The sequence below is a fragment of the Neoarius graeffei genome, chromosome 16 (genome assembly GCF_027579695.1).
Source record: "Neoarius graeffei isolate fNeoGra1 chromosome 16, fNeoGra1.pri, whole genome shotgun sequence".
NCBI lineage: Eukaryota > Metazoa > Chordata > Actinopteri > Siluriformes > Ariidae > Neoarius > Neoarius graeffei.
In genome coordinates this window covers 551375-574334 of record NC_083584.1, presented here as the reverse complement: position 1 = coordinate 574334, position 22960 = coordinate 551375, and the positions used below count along the sequence as shown (strand labels likewise).

At 39.0% G+C, this 22960-nt stretch overlaps 1 protein-coding gene across 1 annotated transcript; it reads right to left on the bottom strand.

Moving 5' to 3' along the window:
• Positions 1 to 2947: 2947 nt before the first annotated feature.
• LOC132899859 (olfactory receptor 10J4-like) lies at positions 2948 to 3978 on the bottom strand. Its single transcript, XM_060941916.1, is given in 1 exon segment — positions 2948 to 3978. A coding segment is annotated over 1 exon segment (972 nt). The 3' UTR covers positions 2948 to 3006.
• Positions 3979 to 22960: the final 18982 nt, after the last annotated feature.

The window sequence follows — 22960 nt, the reverse complement described above, 5'->3', positions numbered from 1 at the left end:
CACCATCTGTGCCCCCGGCCTGTGGATCACCTCGAACTTAAATGGCTGGAGGGTGAGATACCAACGGGTGATCCGCGCATTGGCATCCTTCATGCGGTGGAGCCACTGAAGGAGCGCGTGGTCCGAACAGAGAGTGAAAGGGCGCCCCAGCAGGTAGCATCGGAGGGCAAGGACCGCCCACTTGATGGCAAGACACTCCTTCTCAATTGTGCTGTACTTGCTTTCCCGCATTGACAGTTTCTGACTGATGTACAGCACGGGGCGCTCCTTGCCTTCCACCTCCTGGGACAAAAGGGCCCCCATCCCTCTGTCCGATGCATCAGTCTGCACTGAGTCTACCCTTGCAAATGTCCTTAATGACATCTGTTTAAATATGGAATCTGGTAGAACATAACATGTTCTTAGCTCTAACATCTCTGTCAGTGCAGCCTTTGACACCATCATGCCTTTGTCACCATTTAACATAGACTTATGAATTGGGATGTACTCTAAGGAACAATCCTAAACTGGTTTAAATTATACTTGTAGGACAATAATTACTTTGTTGAGATGGACAAATATACAGATGTGTCTCTGAGCAGATGTTTATGACCTGGTGGGTACCCCAGGATTTGGTTCTTGGGCTGATCTTATTCTATTTATTTATGATTCCCCTTGGCTAAATCCTTCAAGACTACAGAATATCTTAGCAGAGAGATACAGAAGATACTTGGATTTATTTCGCTCTCTCACCAAGTGACTACAGTCTCATTTATCTACTGGGTAAATGTCTTAAAGGTATTACATTTACATGTATGGCATTTGGCAGACACCCTAAATCAGAGCAACTTGGAGAAGTGCTTTGAAGTCTCTGTCAATATATCCTGATACTGGTTCACTAGGTCACAAACTGAGAATAGCACATCTAAAAACACTCTGTTGGGGAGGTGATATAGTAAGAAAATCAAACAGACAACACAAGATTGTTGAAAAAGAAAAAAAAAACACAAACTGCTAATTTTACAAACTGGATGTGCCAAAACATCCTACAGCTAAATAAAGATAAAAGATTTATTTTATTTAAGAATTAATCTTGCTGATTATCTTAAATCTAGAACCCTCAAATCAAAAGAATGGGTATAGAACCTTGGTATTGTCATGGATGCTGATCTCATTTTTATCAGTCATGTCAAATAAAATATGGCATCACCATTCACCTCAAAAATAGAGAGAGATTTGAGATTTCTTGTCAAAACAAGACCTTGAGAAACTCATTCATTCTTTTATTTGTAGTAAGGTTAAATATCGTAATGGTCTCCTGACCAGACTTTCTAAAAATACAGTCAAACTTCAGCTTAAAATGCAGCAGCCAGATTTTGCACTAGAGCTAAGAGAATAGATCACATTACCCTGATTCTTAAATCCTTACATTGGCTCCTTTAAAGTATTCGTACCTGTCTATAGATCATTACACAATTTAGGGACAATGGATCTGTCTCGTATGCTCAAGCAATATAAACCCAACAGGGTTGTCAGACCATTAGGAAGTTGTCAGTTAATACTGTCTAAGGTAAATATTTATAAATAGAGAAGCAGCAATTAGATTCTTTTCTGCTTTTAGATGGAACCAACTCTCAAACCATTAGCTGTGCCCCAACACTTGACATTTTTTTTTCTCAATTAAAGCTGAAAACCTCTCTCTTTTTGTCAGCTTTCAGTTCAGTTTAAGCTCTCAGGCACAATACTGCATTGCTGTTCTATTCTTTTTATAATTTATCTATGTACTTATATATATATATATAACTTTACACATTTTATGTAATTTTATTCATTTTAATTTAAGTTTTGTATTTTAATTAAGTTTATGATTACTTTTAACATAATTTTCTTTTTATTTGTAAAACCAGCTGATTTACCTTGTTTATGAAATGTGCTATAATAAATAAAATGCCTTCTGTCATGGTCTGACTTTAGACTGAGCCATAATGCACTATTTTTCTATATAAAATCACTCATCATCTGAATCTGAGAACTAATACCTGTTTACATTAGTAAAATCAAATATATAACCTGTTTCATCAAATTATTTGTTGAAATGAAAATAACAGGCTGACATGGGTACAGTGTTGAAATGCATGGAAAACAGGAATTAATCCATTATCTGTAGCCGCTTATCCTGTGCAGGGTTGCAGGTAAGCTGGATCCTATCCCAGCTGACTATGGGTGAGAGGCGGGGTACACCCTGGACAAGTCGCCAGGTCATCACAGGGCTGACACAAAGAGACAACCATTCACACTCACATTCACACCAACGGTCAATTTAGAGCCATCAATGATCCTAACCTGCACATCTTTGGACTGTGGGGGAAACCGGAGCACCTGGAGGAAACCCACACAGAGACAGGGAGAACATGCAAACTCCACACAGAAAGGCCTTCATCGGACACTGGGCTCAAACCCAGGACCTTCTTGCTGTGAGGCAACAGTGCTAATCACTACACCATCGTGCCACCCCTACAATGACTTTACTTTTGGATTAACTTTAACATGCTGTTGTCATTCTGTATATAATTTTCCTGAGTGTGGCATAATTTGCAGTTTTAATAGTATTAGTCATGTGGACATTTAATCTGTGTAAGAACTAAAATAATAAACATGGAATCTGTTCTATTATAGAAAGCATAGAATTTCATTAAAGAATTCAGAAATGAGCAAAGATAAAAGTTAATTCAAAAATCTTTGTTATTTTGGTTAATTAAAATCAACATGCATTTTATAATACATTTTTTTTATTTTTAATGTGATGCTGCATGAGGTTTTCATTAAGAAGTAAATCATGCATAACTATGAAGAAAATAACATTCAGTCCATTATTCTGTTAAATTTCAGCATTACAGTCAAAATGAGGATGGTTTCACTTTTTCTCCTTTTTACACTGTACAGTAGTAATGCATGAGTATCAGGCTGCTACTACTTTATTATTATTATTATTATTATTATTATTATTAAAAGCAAGACATTCTACACCTAAAAAGAAATGCCAGTCCTCTTTTTCCATGAAATCAGTCTCTTGATGCTCTTCCAAATCTCCTGTAGTTTTAATCCATAGATTATGGGATTGAATAGAGGAGGAATGAGTAAATATTCAACTGACAGGATCATGGCAATAATGTGGGGAATTTGACTTGATTCTAGTCTGGTATTGATAACTTCAAAACAAATGTTGACAGAAAAATTGATGAAAATGAAAAGATGTGGTAAACAGGTCTGTAAAGCTTTTCTTCTGAAATCTTTAGAATTATTCAAACACACAGTGAGTATCCTGATATACGAGTAGATTACAAAGATCACCGGAGGAAATACAGCAATGCTGAAAACAAAAAGCCCATAGGAGTTGTTTGCAGATGTTTCTTTACAACTTAATTTAAGAATTGAGTAACTATCACAGTATATTCTGTTCAATTTAAATTTACACAGCTTAAGTTGATATATTGATATCAATGCTACACTGAGTTCACAACAAGGCAAAAACCATGACAAAAATATGAGCTTTCTTACAGTGTGCATTTTTAGTATAGTTGCGTATTGTAATGGTTTACAGATGGACACATATCTGTCATAAGCCATAGCGGATAACAGGGTAAAATCTGATGCAGCATACCAATAAACAAATAAAACCTGAAATAAACAGCCATGGTAAGAAGTGATTTGTTTTTCTGACAGTAAATCAATGAGCAGTTTAGGACAAAGAGCTGTCGCTCCAAAGAGAGCATTACAAAGCAAAGCAGCAATGAAAATGTACATGGGCTCATGGAGTTGTTTGTTTATGAAGATTACAAAAATAACAACAACATTAAATACAATTATCAATATATACACAGTAAGGGTAATTAAAAAATACATATATCTGTAGTTCTGTAAATCCACGTGTCCCTCTAGTGTTAAATACGTGACATTATTGACATCCATTAATTTCTAAAGTAAATAAATAAAATCCATCATAATTTAGATAAACACATGTTACACCTGTGCTCAGAAAAAGCTCCATGCACATTTATATTATCTATCTTCTCTGGACACACATTCCCTCGTGACTTTCTGACAGTCACTTACATAATAGTCCCACCCTCTTTCCTGACTGGTTCAACAGCATGTGACCAAGTACAACCACACACAATTTAAAAATTTTCGCATATGTGGTTCTTGAGATATTGCAATGTTTAATTTATAGCGCCCCCTATGAACAGAATGCCATGAAGGAATGTGACATTTGTGACACTGGAATGTGATGTTGATGAAGCATATTAAGTTTCATGAAATTTTAACTTTTATATCACAATATATTGACCATAGAGTCAATAGGGGCCACCCCTTAAAATTTCATTGGCTCCTAACTTTGAAATGGTTTGATGAATCAAAATTATTTTTCCAATTTTTTATCGGCACAGAACAATGATTTAGGACAAGTTTGAAAAAATACATTTTTGCAAATATTGAGTGCTAAAAATTGATTGGCTTTTGGCCATTTTTGTTGAGTGAGACAGATGGTACGATAGGACATGTTAGCAAATGTGGTGAACTACAACCACACCAAATGTTAAATTTTTAACTTGAGTTGTTCTTTTGATATTGAAATGTGTCAGTTGGAGTTCCTCCTATGGATGGAATTTTAGAAAATTTAGCATGCATCCAAAGATTGTGGTACTGATGCACATTGTCAAATTTCATTAAGTTTCAACCTTTTAAACCACAAGATGCTGGCCATAGAATCAATAGGGCCCATGCCTTAAAATTTAACTGACTCATAACTTTGAAATGGTTGGACGGTTCATAATCCTTTTTACAGCTTTTTATCAGCATGGTCTGGAGATGAGGCAGACCACATTTTGTGACAATTGGATGAAGTGCTTCAGACAAAGTAAATTTCCTTCTGTTTTCATGAAAATGAAATGGCTGGAAACATTGGGGCTGGAAATTGGTGGTTGTCGGCCTATTTAATTTGGGAAATTACACTCACTGGCCACTTTATTAGGAACACCCATCCACCTGCTGTTTTCTGCAGTTCTCTAATCAGCCAATCCCTTGACAGCAGCACAATGCACAAAATCATGCGGCTACAAATCAAGAGCTTCATTTAATGTTCACGTCAAACATCAGAATGGGAAAAATTGTGATCTCAAAGTGTGACTTTCACTGTGGCATGGGTGCTTGTTTAGGCCAGATGGATTTGTTTCAGTATTTCAGAAACTGCTGATCTCCTGGGGTTTTCACACACAACAGTCTCTAGAGTTTACACAGAATGGTGCCAAAAACATTGAGTGAGTGAGTGAGTGAGTGAGTGAGCGACAGTTCTGTGGGTGGAAACAAACACCTTGTTGATAAGCGAGGGTCAGAGGGAAATGGGCAGATTGGTTTGAGCTGCCAGGAAGGATATAGTAACTCATATAATTACTCTTTACAACCGTGGTGAGCAGAAAAGCATCTCTGCATGCAACAGCAGAAGAACACATTGGGTTCCACTCCTGCAGTCAGGAACAGGGATCTTAGAATCAACAGCAAGTTTCTATTAAAGTGGCCGGGGAGTGTATAAGTAATCACACAAAAGAAGTTTTCTAACCCATGCATTTACTGAAATATGAGACAAGTCATAAATGTGCTTATTACAGCACCCCCTTCTAGCTGATTTGCTTCCTATTTAATAAATTGCTTCTATTTGCCAATAAGCATGAGCCTAGAAAGTTTCATGAAAAATTGGGCATTCACAGTGTCAAATATTAACTGCTGAAATTGAATTGGCCATTTGGTGGCCATTTTGGTGAGTCAGCCAATTAGCATTTTAGGAAATGTAGCCAAATGGGGACAAGTATGAGTTCACCAAATGTCAGGTTTTTAGCTTGAGTGGTTCTTGAGATATGGACATGCCAGTTGTAGTGCTGTTTGTGGACAAAATTTCATGAAAATCAGTGTGCATCCAAAGAATGTTGTAATAGAGTCATTATGCACCAGGCCTTCAAATTTGATTGACATAACTTTGAAACAAATTCTCAGGTCAAAATTGTTTGTACAATGTTTTCATCATGGTCTGTCCATGATGTATGCCAAATTTCATAAGAATCAGATGAATGGCCACTGAGGAGTTAATTTTGCTTTCACTTTAATTTGTTTTTTTTTATTTGCCAGTGGGTGCATTAGATTCAGGAGCATCAAAGAAATCAGAGGACAAAAATGTTTTGTTTGAAACCACATGGTTCCCTAGATATGAGAAAAAAAATTAAATGCACTTGTTAGAGTGCCCCTTAAAAGTCATATGGAGCTAATTACATTTTTCTGAGACTCAGAAAACTTCTGAAATTCAGAAACCTACTGTATATACCACATTTGGTACCTGTATGACTTATAGTCGTTGCTTCCCATATACTTTTACAAAAGAAAACTGGAACCATGAATAATAATCCTTACAAAACCTATAGGGTTCCAGTAGTCTACTTGGACCAAAAATAATAATAATAATAATAATAATAAAAGAGGCGGCACGGTGGTGTAGTGGTTAGCGCTGTCGCCTCACAGCAAGAAGGTCCTGGGTTCGAGCCCTGGGGCCGGCGAGGGCCTTTCTGTGCGGAGTTTGCATGTTCTCCCCGTGTCCGTGTGGGTTTCCTCCGGGTGCTCCGGTTTCCCCCACAGTCCAAAGACATGCAGGTTAGGTTAACTGGTGACTCTAAATTGAGCGTAGGTGTGAATGTGAGTGTGAATGGTTGTCTGTGTCTATGTGTCAGCCCTGTGATGACCTGGCAACTTGTCCAGGGTGAACCCCGCCTTTCGCCCGTAGTCAGCTGGGATAGGCTCCAGCTTGCCTGCGACCCTGTAGAAGGATAAAGCGGCTAGAGATAATGAGATGAGATAATAAAAGAAGAAGAAGAAGAAGAAGAGGAATCTTCAAACCTAGGCTATGCATTTTGCTTTGTCCAAAAGTTTAAGTCAATGAACTTTATAAATTAGTTTTTGAAAGGCTGTTAATGCATCTCTCCAATCAAATAGAAAACAACAAAATAATAACAATAAAAATAATAATAATAATAATAATAATAATAATAATAATAATAAGTTAAATTTTTATAGCACCTTTCAAGAAACCCAAGGATGCTTTACAATTATAGACAAGGAAAAAAAAAAATAAATAAAAATAAATAAAAATAAATAAAAAATAAAAAATAAATAAATAAATAAAATTAAAAGTAAAAAGTCCACCAAGTAGGGGTCAGGATGTAATTCCCGTGGTGTAGCAGCCACAGTCCCACCAAAAGGTGCACGAAAACAAGTCCCACATCTCCAGCACAGCCGCCGTGACGCCGTCAGCAACATCGCTCGAACACCACACCATGGATCCACAAAGCGAGCACAGAAGCTCCGCCACGCAGAGCGCTGGTGTGTCCCAAACCGCCTGCACAGCCGCCGCGACGCCACCAAGCAACATTGCTCAGAACATCACACCAAGCATTAAAGCACAGAGCACTGGACAACCACGATGTTAAATGAGCAACGAGCTCGCTGCAGTCCACAGCTGGGAGCACAGGCATCACCCACAGTGAACCAAGGCCTAGAGGGAACCAATGCCTGAAACTGGGTCCGGAGCTACACCACAACCGGCGGACAAAACACTCAAACAAACATCAAACTACACAAACACACAGAAAAAAAATAAATAAATAAAATGAAAATAGAAAAAGAAATAAAATAAAAAAAGCTCTGGTGAGAAGCGGCAGCCAGAATGCACACGACGTACTCTCAACCGGAAACGGAAATGAAAATAAATAAATAATTATTTGTTAATACGGTACAAAGTTAACAAGTAATAAGACTCCCACTAAAGCACAAATACAAATATATTGATGAATGTTCCATACCATACCATGAACATACCATAAAGCACACAGTAGAGGTGAAATAATGTCCTCCTGGGACCATATGGTGCAAGACAGACAGTAGCATATTCAGACATATCGACAGTAAGGACACATAGGGGGTAATACATACACTTTTTCAATTAAAACAAGAATATGCCGTGTTTATATATATATATATATATATATATATATATATATATATCAGGGTTCTAACTAGGCCTTTTCAGCATAGCAGGCCGAAGGCTGATACGCAGTGTTTTTACTGCTACACCCACAATATTGCCGACATGCCTGTAAAAGTTACACTACACTAATTAAAAGATTTGTCAGTCTTGAAAATGTGGTGTTTTGATATGGTGTAAGAGAGAGAAATGTGGAAGGGCAAATGGTGGTTGATTTTTCAAAGAGGATGAATTTGGCAATAGTCAATACATACTTCGAGAAGAAAGAGCAGCACAGGGTGACGTTTAAGAGTGGAGGAAGATCTACACAGGTGGACTACATACTCTGCAGAAGGGGTAACCTGAAGGAGATTGGAGACTGTAAAGTGATGGCAGGGGAGAGTGTAGCGTGACAACATCAAGTGGTCGTGTGCAGGATGAGCTTGAAAGTGAAAAAGTGGAAGCATGAAATAGTGGAGCTGAAGCTTAAGCGGTGGAAACTAAAAGAGGTTGAACATCAGAAGGAGTTTAGGGAAGAAATGAGACGAGCATTGAGTGGTCATGGAAGTCTGCCAGAAGATTGGAATACTACTGCTGTACTAGTAAGAGAGGCAGCAAGGAAGGTGCTAGGGTGGTCATCGGGAAGGAGGAAGGAAGACAAGGAGACATAGTGGTGGAACAAAGAAGTGCAGGAACTTATAAAAGAGAAGAGGCTAGCAAAGAAGAATTGGGACGATCAGAGAGATGAGGAAAGCAGGCGGTTATACAGAGAGACAAGACAGAAGGCAAAAAGAGCGGTAGTGAAGGTGAAAACAGATGCATACCAGGAGTTGTACGAAAGACTGGAGACCAAAGAAGGAGAGAAAGACCTGTACAGACTAGTTAGGCAGAGAAACAAGGAAGTGAGGGATGTACAGCAGGTAAGAGTGATGAAAGATGTAAATGGAAATGTGCTGACAAACAAAGAGAGTGTATTAAGAAGGTGGAAAGAGTACTTTGAGGATTTATTAAATGAGGAGAATCCAACAAAGAAAAGGTCAGATTCATTGGAGACAGCAAATCAGGAAGCAGAGTTGGTTAGTAAGGATGAGATGAGGGCAGCCATGAAAAGAATGAAGACTGGGAAAGCAGTCGGACCAGATGGTATCCCGATTGAGGTTTGGAGATGTTTGGGTGAGACGGCTGTGGAGTTCCTAGTGAGATTGTTTCATAATATCCTAGAGAATGAGAAAATGCCAAATGAATGGAGAAAGAGTGTGCTAGTCCCAATATACAAAAATAATGGAGATGTACAGAGCTGCAGTAATTACAGAGGAATAAAATTGATGAGCCACACCATGAAGCTATGGGAAAGGGTATTGGAGGTGAGATTGAGAAGAGAGGTAGCAATCTGTGAACAGCAGTATGGGTTTATGAAGAGCACGTCGGATGCAATTTTTGCTTTAAGAATGTTAATGGAGAAGTACAGGGAAGGACAGAGAAAGGTACATTGTGTGTTTGTAGACCTGGAGAAGGCATACGATACCGTAGAGTGCCGAGAGATGAGTTATTGTATGAGAAAGAGTGGAGTGAATGAGAAGTATATCAGAGTGGTGCAAGACATGTGAGAACAGTAAAACAGCAGTGAGGTGTGCAGTTGGAACGACTGAATGGTTCAAGGTGAAGGTGGGACTCCATCATGGATCTGCTTTGAGTCCTTTCTTGTTTGCCATAGTGATGGATAGCTTGACGGACGAAGTGAGGCAAGAGTCACCAGGGAACATGATGTTTGCGGATGATATTGTGATATGTGGTGAAAGTAGAAAGGAGGTTGAGTTGGGTTTGGAGAGATGGAGGGATGCATTGGATCGAAGAGGAATGAAGGTGAGCAGTAGCAAAACAGAATACATGTGAATCAGTGAGAATGGGGATGAGAGTGTAGTGAAGATGCAAGGAGTAGACGTAAAGAAAGTTGGTGAATTCAAGTACCTGGGGTCAACTGTGCAGGAAAATGGGAGCTGTGATAGTGAGGTGAGAAAGAGAGTGCAGGCAGGGTGGAGCAGTTGGAGAAGGATTTCGGGAGTCATTTGTGATAGGAAAGTCCCAGCAAAAGTGAAAGGTAAGAGACAGTAGTGAGACCAGCTGTGATGTATGGATTGGAGACCGTACCCTTAACGAAGAGACAGGAGGCAAAGTTGGAGGTGGCGGAGTTGAGGATGTTAAGGTTTGCGATGGGAGTGACAAGGTTGGACAGGATAAGGAACGAGCACATCAGAGGGACAGCACATGTGGAGAAGAAGAAAGAAGAATGAAAGAAAGCACAACTTTATTCATCACACTTCTGAAATTTCCTCTCTGCATTTAACCCATCTGAAGCAGTGAACACACACATGCACACACACATGAGCGATGAGCACACACACATACCCAGAGCAGTGGGCAGCCATGCTAACAGCGCCCGGGGAGCTATTGGGAGTTAGGTGCCTCACTCAAGGGCACCTCAGCCCAAGGCCATCCCATATTAACCTAACTGCATGTCTTTGAACTGTGGGGGAAACCAGAGCACCCGGAGGAAACCCACACAGACACGGGGAGAACATGCAAACTCCACACAGAAAGGCCTTCGCCGGCCATTGGGTTCAAACCCAGAACCTTCTTGCTGTGAGGTGACTGTGCTAACCACGACACCACCGTGCCGCTGAGAGCTTGGGAATGAAGCTAAGAGAGATGAGACTGAGATGGTATGGGCACATCCTGAGAAGAGATACAGAGCATGTGGGAAGGAGAATGTTGAGGATGGAGCTGCCAGGCAAACGAAAACGAGGAAGGCCAAAGAGGAGATACATGGATGTGGTGAGAGAGGACATGAAAGTGACAGGTGTGGTAGAGAAGGATGCGGAAGACAGGGAGCAATGGAGACAAAAGATCCTCTGTGGTGACCCCTAATCGGGAGCAGCCAAAAGAAGAAGATGATCTTGGTGTAAAACACAAACCTGGTTATAAATTTAATACATTTGAAGTTCTTCATACTAATATAATGTATGTAGCCTCGAAAAATAGGTCCACCCAGTTAATTCCGTTACTTATTATTTACAGGCCTCCGGGGCCATATTCTGAGTTTCTTTCTGAATTTGCAGATTTTATCTCAGATCTGGTTATTTCCTTAGACAAAGCTTTAGTTGTTGGAGATTTTAATCTTCACTTCGATAACCCAGAAGACCCTTTGAAAACAGTGTTTGTGTCCATTTTAGATTCAGTAGGGATTAATCAGAATGTCAGAGGACCGACCCATAATGGTGGTCACACCCTCGATCTAATACTAACATTCAGGTTAAATGTAGAAAATACTGTCACACTTCCACAATCTGAAGTTATCTCAGATCATTATCTCATCTCATTCAAATGTCTGAGTAATAATAAATGCACCTCACCACGCTACTGTATTAAACGTACATTCATGTCAACTACTGCACAGAGCTTTATAAATGATCTCCCAGAGCTGTCAACTTTGATTGGGTCACTGTCAGCCCCTGCAGAACTTGATCAGGCAACTGAATGCTTAGAGTCAACGTTCCGCCATACTTTAGATAATGTAGCTCCTCTAAAAAGGAAAATGGTCAGAGACAAAAAATTAGCACCCTGGAATAATGATGACACTCGCACACTAAAACAGACCACTCGAAAATTGAAATGTAAATGGCATCAAACAAAATTGGTAGTGTTCGAATTAGCGTGGAAGGGGAGCTTCCTGAAGTATAGAAAAGCTCTTAGTGCTGCGAGATCAACATATCTCTCCTCCCTAATAGAAGATAACAAAAATAATCCTAGATTCCTATTTAATACTGTTGCAAAATTAACCAGGAATAAGTCCACTATAGACACATGCACACCTGCAGTATGTAGTAGCAACGACTTCATGAATTTTTTAATGACAAAATTGAGAATATCCGACAAAAAATTCAAACTACTAATTTAAGGTCAGACAATGTAAGTGACCCTGTAGTTAACAATATAACTGTATCAGATCAGCAATTAGAATGTTTTACTCCCCTTAGAGAAACTGAATTACTTTCATTAATCTCCACATCAAAAGCCTCAACTTGTGTACTAGATCCCTTACCTACACGTCTATTCAAACAGATAATACCTGAAGTAATTGAACCACTTCTAAAAATAATAAATTCTTATCTTAGGATCAGCTATGTACCCAAGTTCTTTAAACTAGCAGGTTTCAAACCCCTGATTAAAAAACCTGACCTTGATCCCTGTCAGCTGTCCAATTATCAGCCAATATCAAACCTCCCCTTTATCTCCAAGATCCTTGAAAAAGCTGTGGCACAGCAGTTATGCTCATATATACGTAGGAATAACATCAGTGAAATGTATCAGTCAGGATTTAGACCTCATCATAGCACAGAGACAGCTCTGGTTAAAGTAGTAAACAACCTACTGTTGGCTTCTGATCAGGGCTGTGTCTCGCTGCTTGTGTTGCTTGACCTTAGTGCAGCATTTGATACCATTGATCATTCCATTCTTCTGGATAGACTAGAAAATGTTGTGGGAGTTAAGGTAACGGCCCTCTCCTGGCTCAGCTCTTATTTAACTGATCGCTATCAGTATGGTGATGTAAATGGTGATTTTTCTAGACATACTGAGGTAAAGTTTGGTATTCCACAAGGTTCTGTCTTGGGCCCACTGCTTTTTATTTATATATGTTACCTCTGGGTGATATTATTTGTAAAAATTGTATTAGTATTAGGGGCGGCACAGTGGTGTAGTGGTTAGCACTGTCGCCTCACAGCAAGAAGGTTCGGGGTTCAAGCCCAGTGGTTGGCGGGGGCCTTTCTGTGTGGAGTTTACATGTTCTCTGCATGCCCACGTGGGTTTCCTCCAGGTGCTCCAGTCTCCCCCCACTTTTCAAAGACATGCAGTTAGGTTAACATGGGGCAGCCTTGGGCTGAAGTGCTCTTGAGCAAGGTACTTAACCTCTGACTGCTCCCCAGATGCTGTAGTGTAGCTGTCCACTGCTCTGTGTGTGTGTGCGTGTGTTCACTGCTTCAGTTAAATACAGAGGATGACTCTCACTGTGCTTGAAGTGTGCATGTGACAAATAGAGGTTTCTTCTTCTTCTTAGTTTCCACTATTATGCTGCCTTACGAAAATCTACCATGGTTTACTATGGTTTTACCATGGTTTTTATGTAGTAACCATGATTCTACCATGGTATCTCATGGTTATTCTAAGTACTATGAAACAACCATAGTATTACTATGGTTTATCCATAGTACTGCAGTAGCTGTGGTAGCATCATAGTTGTATGTGTAATAGGTCATAGTAACTATGAAATTAGTTTAAAAAGGGATAGTATGTTTTTTAAAAGGATGCACTAACTGTAGTATTACCATGCTTTCGTCCAACAGTCAGTGCTGTAGAGAAGGATCTCGATTAACAGCCCAGATACATTAACATTTACCATAGTGAAACCATGGTTAAATCATGGTTAAACCATAGTCATGAACCATGGTTTTCATGGTTACCCAAAAAACCATGAAAACCATGAATAACTATAAACCATGGTAAAACCATGGTTAGTTTTCATAGTAAAACCATGGTTAATTTTCGTAAGGGTGATGACACACAGTTGTGTTTCTAGAAAACCAAATCAAGTTTATTTGTATTGCACTTTTAACAATAAACATTGTCACAAAGCTTTACAGAATTTGAGCGACTTAAAATATGAGCGAATTTTATCCCTAATCTATCCCCAATGAGCACACCCGTGGCAACGGTGGCAAGGAAAAACTCCCTCAGACGACATGAGGAAGAAACCTCGAGAGGAACCAGACTCAAAAGGTAACCCATCTTCATTTGGGCAACAACAGACAACATGACTATAACGTTAACAGTCCTAACATAAAATCAGCTTCGTTGATGCTATAAGCCCCCACCGACGGAAACCCGAGCACAAAACCATTCACTACAACCGCAGTCCCAAAGTCAGCAAGTCAACTGCAGTCCTAAAGTCAGCACGTCAAAACCAGATGAGAGACACCAGCTTAATAGAATTGAGGAAAGTTAAAGGACATTAGACGCTGGATGCTTATTAACTTCCTTCTACTTAACTCTGACAAGACTGAAGTACTTGTACTAGGACCACATGCAGCGAGAAGTAAGTTTTCTGATTCCACAGTAACTCTGGATGGCCTTTCTGTTTCTTCATGTGCAGCAGTAAAAGACCTCGGAGTGATTATTGACCCCAGTCTTTCATTTGAAACTCAAATTGATAACATTACCCAGATAGCTTTCTTTCGTCTCAGAAATATTGCTAAGATAAGAAATTTGATGTTACTACATGATGCAGAAAAACTAGTTCATGCTTTCGTTCCCTCCAGGTTGGATTATTGTAATGCCTTACTGTCTGGATGTTCCAATAAGTGCATAAACAAGCTCCAGTTAGTTCAAAATGCAGCAGCAAGAGTCCTTACTAGAACTAGAAAATATGACCACATCACCCCTGTCTTATCCACACTGCATTGGCTCCCAATCAAATTTTGTATTGATTATAAAATACTACTATTGACCTTTAAAGCACTGAATGGTCTTGCACCACAGTACCTGAGCGAACTTCTGGTCCTTTATGACCCGCCACGCCTACTTAAATCAAAAGGTGCAGGCTATCTGCTGGTACCTCGTATAGTGAAGGCTACATCAGGGGGCAGAGCCTTTTCTTACGAAGCCCCACAGTTATGGAACAGCCTTCCAAGTAGTGTTCGGGAATAATACACAGTCTCAGCATTTAAGTCTCAGCTGAAAACATATTTGTTTAGTCAAGCCTTTTGTTAATGTTGTTTATGAGGTAAAGGAGTAGATCTGGAGGGTCCTCAGATATAGAATGTTTTGGTAAACTGGGATGTATGGATGCTGTCAGTCCCCACTCGCTTGCTCACTCGAGTATGTTGACGGTCTAGTGGCTGGCTGCTTTTATTTATTTATTTATTTATTTTAATCAAATCAATTCAAATCAAGTTTATTTGTACAGCGCTTTTAACAATAAACATTGTCGCAAAGCAGCTTTACAGAATTTGAACGACTTAAAACATGAGCTAATTTTATCCCTAATCTATCCCCAATGAGCAAGCCTGTGGCGACGGTGGCAAGGAAAAACTCCCTCAGATGACATGAGGAAGAAACCTCGAGAGGAACCAGACTCAAAAGGGAACCCATCCTCATTTGGGCAACAACAGACAGCCTGACTATAATATTAACAGTTTTAACAGATATAACCCTCAACTGTCCTCATGGGGCCGTCCTTCACAGGAGTGGCGCGATAAAACTCCGACCAGACACAGGGCACCAGGATGGATCAAGCAGGTCCGAGGGGCAGAAGAGGCCAGCATCTCAATCCCAGGATCAACATGTAACTCAGAGGGACAGATTGGGGGGGGGGAGAGAGAGAGAGAAAGAAAACACGTTGTTAGGTATGCCCTAAAAATGACAAGTATTAAATCTGTGTGGTAGGCTCGCAGAGACGAGAGTCTTTACATCAGGCATAACACACAATGGCATGTTAATATGGTAAAAAATATATCATGACCTGCTCTGGCTGGATGCTTGATTGGGTGATGGGAGCACACTCCTCAGCAATGATGAGATGCAGATGGGACCCTTAGGGCTGGCCAAGACAATTCAGTTACATTTCACCGGGTCTGGGACATGCGACAGAATGTCTGACGGCCGATTCCCTGCAGGCTACGATAGCCAGTCGAGGTCCCCACCGTCTCCACCAAAAGATTTCCTGTTGACTCCATGTAACTCAGAGGGACAGATTTGGGGTGGGGGGGAGAGAAAGAAAACACAGGTGGTTAGGTATGCCCAATGTCACCTGAATAAGTAGGAACAGTATACATATTGCACCGAGTACAAGCAGGGACTCCGGCAACTAACTATGACAGCATAACTAAAAGGAGAGAGCCAGAAGGTAACACAGGCATGGGGGAGCCCCGGGACATAAAGCAGCCAGCCACTACACCGTCAACAAACTCGAGTGAGCAAGCGAGTGGGGACTGACAGCATCCATACATCCCAGTTTACCAAAACACTCTATGTCTGAGGACCCTCCAGATCTACTCCTTTACCTCATAAACACCATTAACAAAAGGCTTGACTAAACAGATATGTTTTCAGCCTAGACTTAAATGCTGAGACTGTGTCTGATTCCCGAACATTACTTGGAAGGCTGTTCCATAACAGTGGGGCTTTGTAAGAAAAGGATCTGCCCCCTGATGTAGCCTTCACTATACGAGGTACCAGCAGATAGCCTGCACCTTTTGATCTAAGTAGGCGTGGCGGGTCATAGAGGAGCAGAAGTTCACTCAGGTACTGTGGTGCGAGACCATTTAGTGCTTTAAAGGTCAATAGTAGTATTTTATAATCAATACGAAATTTGATTGGGAGCCAATGCAGTGTGGATAAGACAGGCGTGATGTAATCATATTTTCTAGGTCTAGTAAGGACTCTTGCTGTGGCATTTTGAACTAACTGGAGCTTGTTTATGCACTTATTGGAACATCCAGACAGTAAGGCATTACAATAATCCAACCTGGAGGTCACGAAAGCATGGACTAGTTTTTCTGCATCATGCAATGACATTAAATTTCTTATCTTTGCAATATTTCTGAGATGACAGAAAGCTATCCGGGTGATGTTATCAATGTGAGTTTCGAATGAAAGACTGGGGTCAATAATCACTCCGAGGTCTTTTACTGCTGCACGTGAAGAAACAGAAAGGCCATCCAGAGTTACTGTGTAATCAGAAAACTTACTTCTAGCTGTATGTGGTCCTAGCACAAGTACTTCAGTATTGTCAGAGTTAAGCAGAAGGAAATTTATAAGCATCCAGTGTCTAATGTCCTTAACACATTCCTCAATTTTATTAAGCTGGTGTCTCTCATCAGGTTTTGCAGAGACATACAACTGTGTGTCATCAGCATAACAGTGGAAACTAATACAATGTTTACGAATAATATCGCCCAGAGGTAACATATATAGAGAAAAAAGCAGTGGACCCAAGACAGAACCTTGTGGAACACCAAACTTTACCTCGGTACGTCTAGAAATATCACCATTTATATCAACATACTGATAACGATCAGTTAGATAAGACCTGAGCCAGGAGAGGGCCATTCCCTTAACTCCCACAACATTTTCTAGTCTATCCAGAAGAATGGAATGATCAATGGTATCAAATGCAACACAAGTCAAGCAACACAAGTAGCGAGACACAGCCCTGATCAGACGCCAACAGTAGGTCGTTTACTACTTTAACCAGTGCTGTCTCTGTGCTATGATGAGGTCTAAATCCTGACTGATACATTTCACTGATGTTATTCCTACGTATATATGAGCATAACTGCTGTGCCACAGCTTTTTCAAGGATCTTGGAGATAAAGGGGAGGTTTGATATTGGCCGATAATTGGACAGCTGACAGGGATCAAGGTCAGGTTTTTTAATCAGGGGTTTGATAACTGCTAGTTTAAAGGATTTGGGTACATAGCCAATCATAAGAGAAGAATTTATTATTTTTAGAAGCGGTTCAATTACTCCAGGCATTATCTGTTTGAATAGATGTGTCGGTAAGGGATCTAGTACGCAAGTTGAGGCTTTTGATGTAGAGATTAATGAAAGTAATTCAGTTTCTTTTAGGGGAGTAAAACATTCTAACTGATGATCTGATACAGTTATATTGTTAACTACAAGGTCACTTTCATTGTCTAACCTTAAATTAGTAGTTTGAATTTTTTGTCGGATATTCTCAATTTTGTCATTAAAAAAATTCATGAAGTCGTTGCTACTACATACTGCAGGTGTGCATGTGTTGATAGTGGACTTATTCCTGGTTAATTTTGCTACAGTATTAAATAGGAATCTAGGATTATTTTTGTTATCTTCTATTAGGGAGGAGAGATATGTTGATCTCGCAGCACTAAGAGCTTTTCTATACTTCAGGAAGCTCTCCTTCCAAGCTAATTTGAACACTACCAATTTTGTTTGACGCCATTTACGTTCCAATTTTCGAGTGGTCTGTTTTAATGTGCGAGTGTCATCATTATACCAGGGTGCTAATTTTTTGTCTCTGACCATTTTCCTTTTTAGAGGAGCTACATTATCTAAAGTATGGCGGAATGTTGACTCTAAGCATTCAGTTGCCTGATCAAGTTCTGCAGGGGCTGACAGTGACCCAATCAAAGTTGACAGCTCTGGGAGATCATTTATAAAACTCTGTGCAGTAGTTGACGTGAAAGTACGTTTAATACAGTAGCGTGGTGAGGTGCATATATTATTACTCAGACATATGACGCGGTACGCGGTGGTCCGGATCACCGTATTTTCCATACAAAACGAGGGCATTAATTAATTATTTTTCCTGGATTGTGGTCCGGTTCACCGTATGCTGTATTATATTACGATATAAATAAAAACTTACCAAAATCATACTGTGTTTGTCATTTAATACGAGTTTTTTTACAAAGTCGTACATCATTTGTTATTTTTTCTCAAACCGGAAGAGAAATGCATGCGTAAAACACACGCGCAATAAAAGATACCAGTTCTAACGCATGTAAAAAAGCGGGAGCTGCCACGAGGGAAGTGAAAAATAATTTTACCAACTTTCGTCATTATGTCTCAGGGTGGTTATGAACAGCTTCTAAGGAATAAGAAAAAATGTGCTAGAGACTACAAAGCAACAGAAGAAAGGGCAAAGGAAAGAATTTATTCTAAATTAGGGGAAGAAGTAGCTGAAAATTTAAAATTTATTTGTCTTCTGAACTTGGTGGTCCGGACCACACCTGAAAACGGCGTGGTCCGGACCACAACGGTAGTCCGGACCACCGCGTACCGCGTCATATTTTGAATGAGATGAGACAATGATCTGAGATAACTTCAGACTGTGGAAGTGTGACTATATTGTCTACGTTTAATCTGAATGTTAGTATTAGATCAAGGGTGTGACCACCATTATGGGTCGGTCCTATGACATTCTGATTAATCCCAACTGAATCCAAGATGGACACAAACGCTGTTTTTAAAGGGTCTTCTGGGTTATCGAAGTGAATATTAAAATCTCCAACAACTAAAGCTTTGTCTAAGGAAATAACCAAATCTGAGATAAAATCTGCAAATTCAGAAAGAAACTCAGAATATGGCCCCGGGGGCCTGTAAATAATAAGCAATGGAATTAACTGGGTAGACTTATTTTTCGAGGCTACATACATTATATGAGTATGAAGAACTTCAAATGTATTAAATTTATAACCAGGTTTGTGTGTTACACCTAGATAATCGTTATAAATAACCGCGACGCCTCCTCCTCTGCCAGTTAGACGAGGCTGGTGTATATAACTGTATCCAGGAGGACTCGCTTCATTTAATGCTATATATTCATTTGGCTTAATCCATGTTTCTGTTAAACACAGTACATTAAACTCCTGATCAGTAATGAGTTCATTAACCATTAGCGCTTTAGATGTAAGAGATCTAATATTTAATAGCCCCACCTTTAGATCAAAGGTGCTGGCAGCAGCTGTACAGTCAGTCTGATCTAATTTTATATTGATTAGGTTACTGGAACAAACTCTCTGAATATTTCTACCTTTTTGTTGAGCTCGGGGAACAGACACAGTCTCGATGTAGTGGACCCTGAGTGACGACTCTGTGCAGCTAGCAAACAGTCGGTTTAGCCTGTTCGTCTGCTCCCTGGCCTTGGCTCTGGATTGTCAGAAATTAACTAGGCCTGTTCTGAGACTATGACCTATGCTGCAGGAAATGAGAGCAGCACCTTCCCGAGTGGGATGGATACCGTCCCGCCCTAACAGGCCAGCAGTGCCCTCAAAATTAGCCCAATTATCTATATTTTATTTGTTCTTTATTTTACTAGGTGATATCCCATTGAGATATTAAATCTTTTTTGCAAGTGAGCCCTGGGAGTACATATAGACAATATAAACACATACTGTTAAAAATGTATACAATACAGAACAACATCAAAACAAACAGAAGAAGTAAAAGGAGCTATAAATAGTAGACAGTGCAAACAAGAAACAAAACAAACAGAGAAAAGTAAAACACATTGAATTGATTAGAAATCTGATGGGGAAAGGGGACATAAGTAAAAGTCATTGGAAACATGTGCAACAGTCTGATTTCAAGTTTTTTAGTAGCTGTTTAAAGTGTTCTAGTGAAATAAATACACTAAGCTGTATGTCTTTTTGGAGAAGGTTCCAATATGAAGGAGCAGAATAATTGAAAGCCATTTTACCAAGCTCAGTATTTGAGTGTGGAACTGTGAACAGCAGAGTGTCATTTGAACGCAGACTGTATGTGCTATTTGTCCAGGTCAGAAGAAAATATAATGTAACTGGGCAATTTGCCAATAATTGCTTTGTAAATGAAGATGTGCCAGTGAACCCATCTGCACAGAGCCAGAGAGCTAAAACCAGACATCTCATAAAGACGGCAGTGATGTATACGTGATTTGGCATTTAAAATGAAACGCAGTGTACCATGGTACACTATGTCAAGTGTTTTTAATGTGGATGAGGCAGTGTGCATATATCAAGTCAAGTCAACTTTATTGTCAAATATGCTATACATGCTCAACATACAGCACAGATGAAATTTCAGTCCTCTCTGACCCACAGTGCAAACTGGCAATGCAATAAATAAAAATAAAAATAGAATTGAAAAAAACAAACAATATAAACAGTATAAACACTCTAGATAGGAACTAGACATAGAGTAAACACTCATACAATATAAACAGTATAAATAAACAGTATAAACACTAGATAAGAACAAGACAGACTAGGGTCATTCTATGAAACCGGTGCCTTTTCCACATTGCAATTCTTAAAAAAATAATTTAAGATAAGCTATTTTTTAAGATACTCATATTAAATATGTGACATCAGAGCCGCAAAAAAAATGTATTTTCCCACCTCGTGCATAAATTCCTGTTAATATTATCCTTTTTATTGTGACCCAGGTGTCATGTGTTTTACCACCCTGTAACGGACAAGATGCACTAAATTTGAAGCATAATGCATATATTAATTTCAAATCATCTTATATTTTCCTCTCACATAAATGTCCATAATATGATATTAGAAATTGCAAGTTGGGTTTTTAATCAGATATTTATGTAATTTATATTTCTATCTCCATAACATGAATTCTCAGTGTTTTTTAATTGGTGTTTTAACAATATTGGCCATTTTACCCCATATTGTGAAATGAAAGTTACATTTGTTAATAGGCTTATTTTATCACATTATGATAAAACAATTATTTTGGGGATATTTCACAGCATTTCCATGAATTTAAACAAAAAACACATTGATACAGGGTGGTAAGTCATGTTACAGAGTGGTAAGTCCTGCTTTGGGTCTGTTGATTTGGTTTGTTTCCATGCATCAACATTAGTTTTATTAATTTTTCCTGGATATATGTAGGGACAGCAAATATAAGACAAGAGCCAAAATACATATGAAATATTTATTGATAAAAGGTTTCACAAATACAAATAAAAAAACGTTAGTAAGTGCATTCAACATGGGCAGAATTCAGAAGATTGTTTTTGTTGTTGTCCTTAATTTCATTTCTCATGGACCATACAAAAACATGAAGTACATTTAGCTTTGAAACTATCGTTTAAAACACTAACATTGCACCCTGAATCGTTAACTAACTTTTCTAACTCTAACTGATTCTAGCTGTATTTCTGACTCTAATGATGATTAGGCATGGATCAGCATTGCGGCGGGCACGAAATAATCGTTGCCGTTCTGCATTGCTCATTGGGGCCATGATCATCTGCAAATTAACATTAAATTATGATTAATGATACAAGTGAGTGTGATAAGTTTAAAGAGGGACAACTCATAACTGGTTGTTAGATTTTGTTTACATAAAAACGCAGCATTCAAACTATCTGGCTGGTATGAACTCACTGCTAATGACTCACTGAAGCTTTGATTGTATTCCCAGTGCTCTTAATAAATAAATAAATAAATAGGTTTCTGTACTTATAATAGTATGTAAATCCCTAAATATAGATACAACATTTGAATGAATTATAATCTTAATGCCACTGACAAGCCCTCATATGTTCCCTTTACCACCCTGTAACAATACAAAGTGTTAAAGGGTGGTATGTTACAGGGTGGTAAATTTCACCTCAGAATGACCTCAGCTAGTTCTGATAATAACTAGCATAGCTAACAAGTGTACAATCCAGTTTACAAATCTCTCTATTTTCCTTAAAAGCTGAAAAAACAAGAATTTTTTATAGTTTCCCTGTCTATTATGTATTACAGGGTGGTAAGGTTAAGCTTAACTGACCCTATCTAACTACCAAAAAGAGCAAATAAATCATATCAAATTGTGTGGGAACTTGCCTGCTTGGGATCCTGACTTTGGCCAAGGGTTTGAGTGATGTCATCAGCTTCCTGTGATGTCACCTAAAGAGACACTGTCTTTCTAACAGCCAAAACGTGTAAGCATTACAGGGTGGTATGTAAAATTGTGGGACGAGCATAAATTGTGATTTTTAGATAATAAATGATACTTTTATTCTAAACAAAACTATTGTATTTTATGAAGGATGTAATTTTATTCATGAAATTAATAAAAATTGTTTGAAAAATGTATATATTTATGTAAATATGTTAGGTGTAAATTCCATACGGGACTTCCCAGACATGGGAAAATAGGTTGTGTATATGATAAAAAGATGAAAAAAAATGTAGGATTTTTGTTTACAGTGACAGTAAAACATGCATTGTGTAATTCACAACACTTAAATAAACAGTTTTGTTCATTTGAAATACATTTTCACAATTTCTGACATTTTTTAGAGGTCATGAAATTATGCGGACACAAAA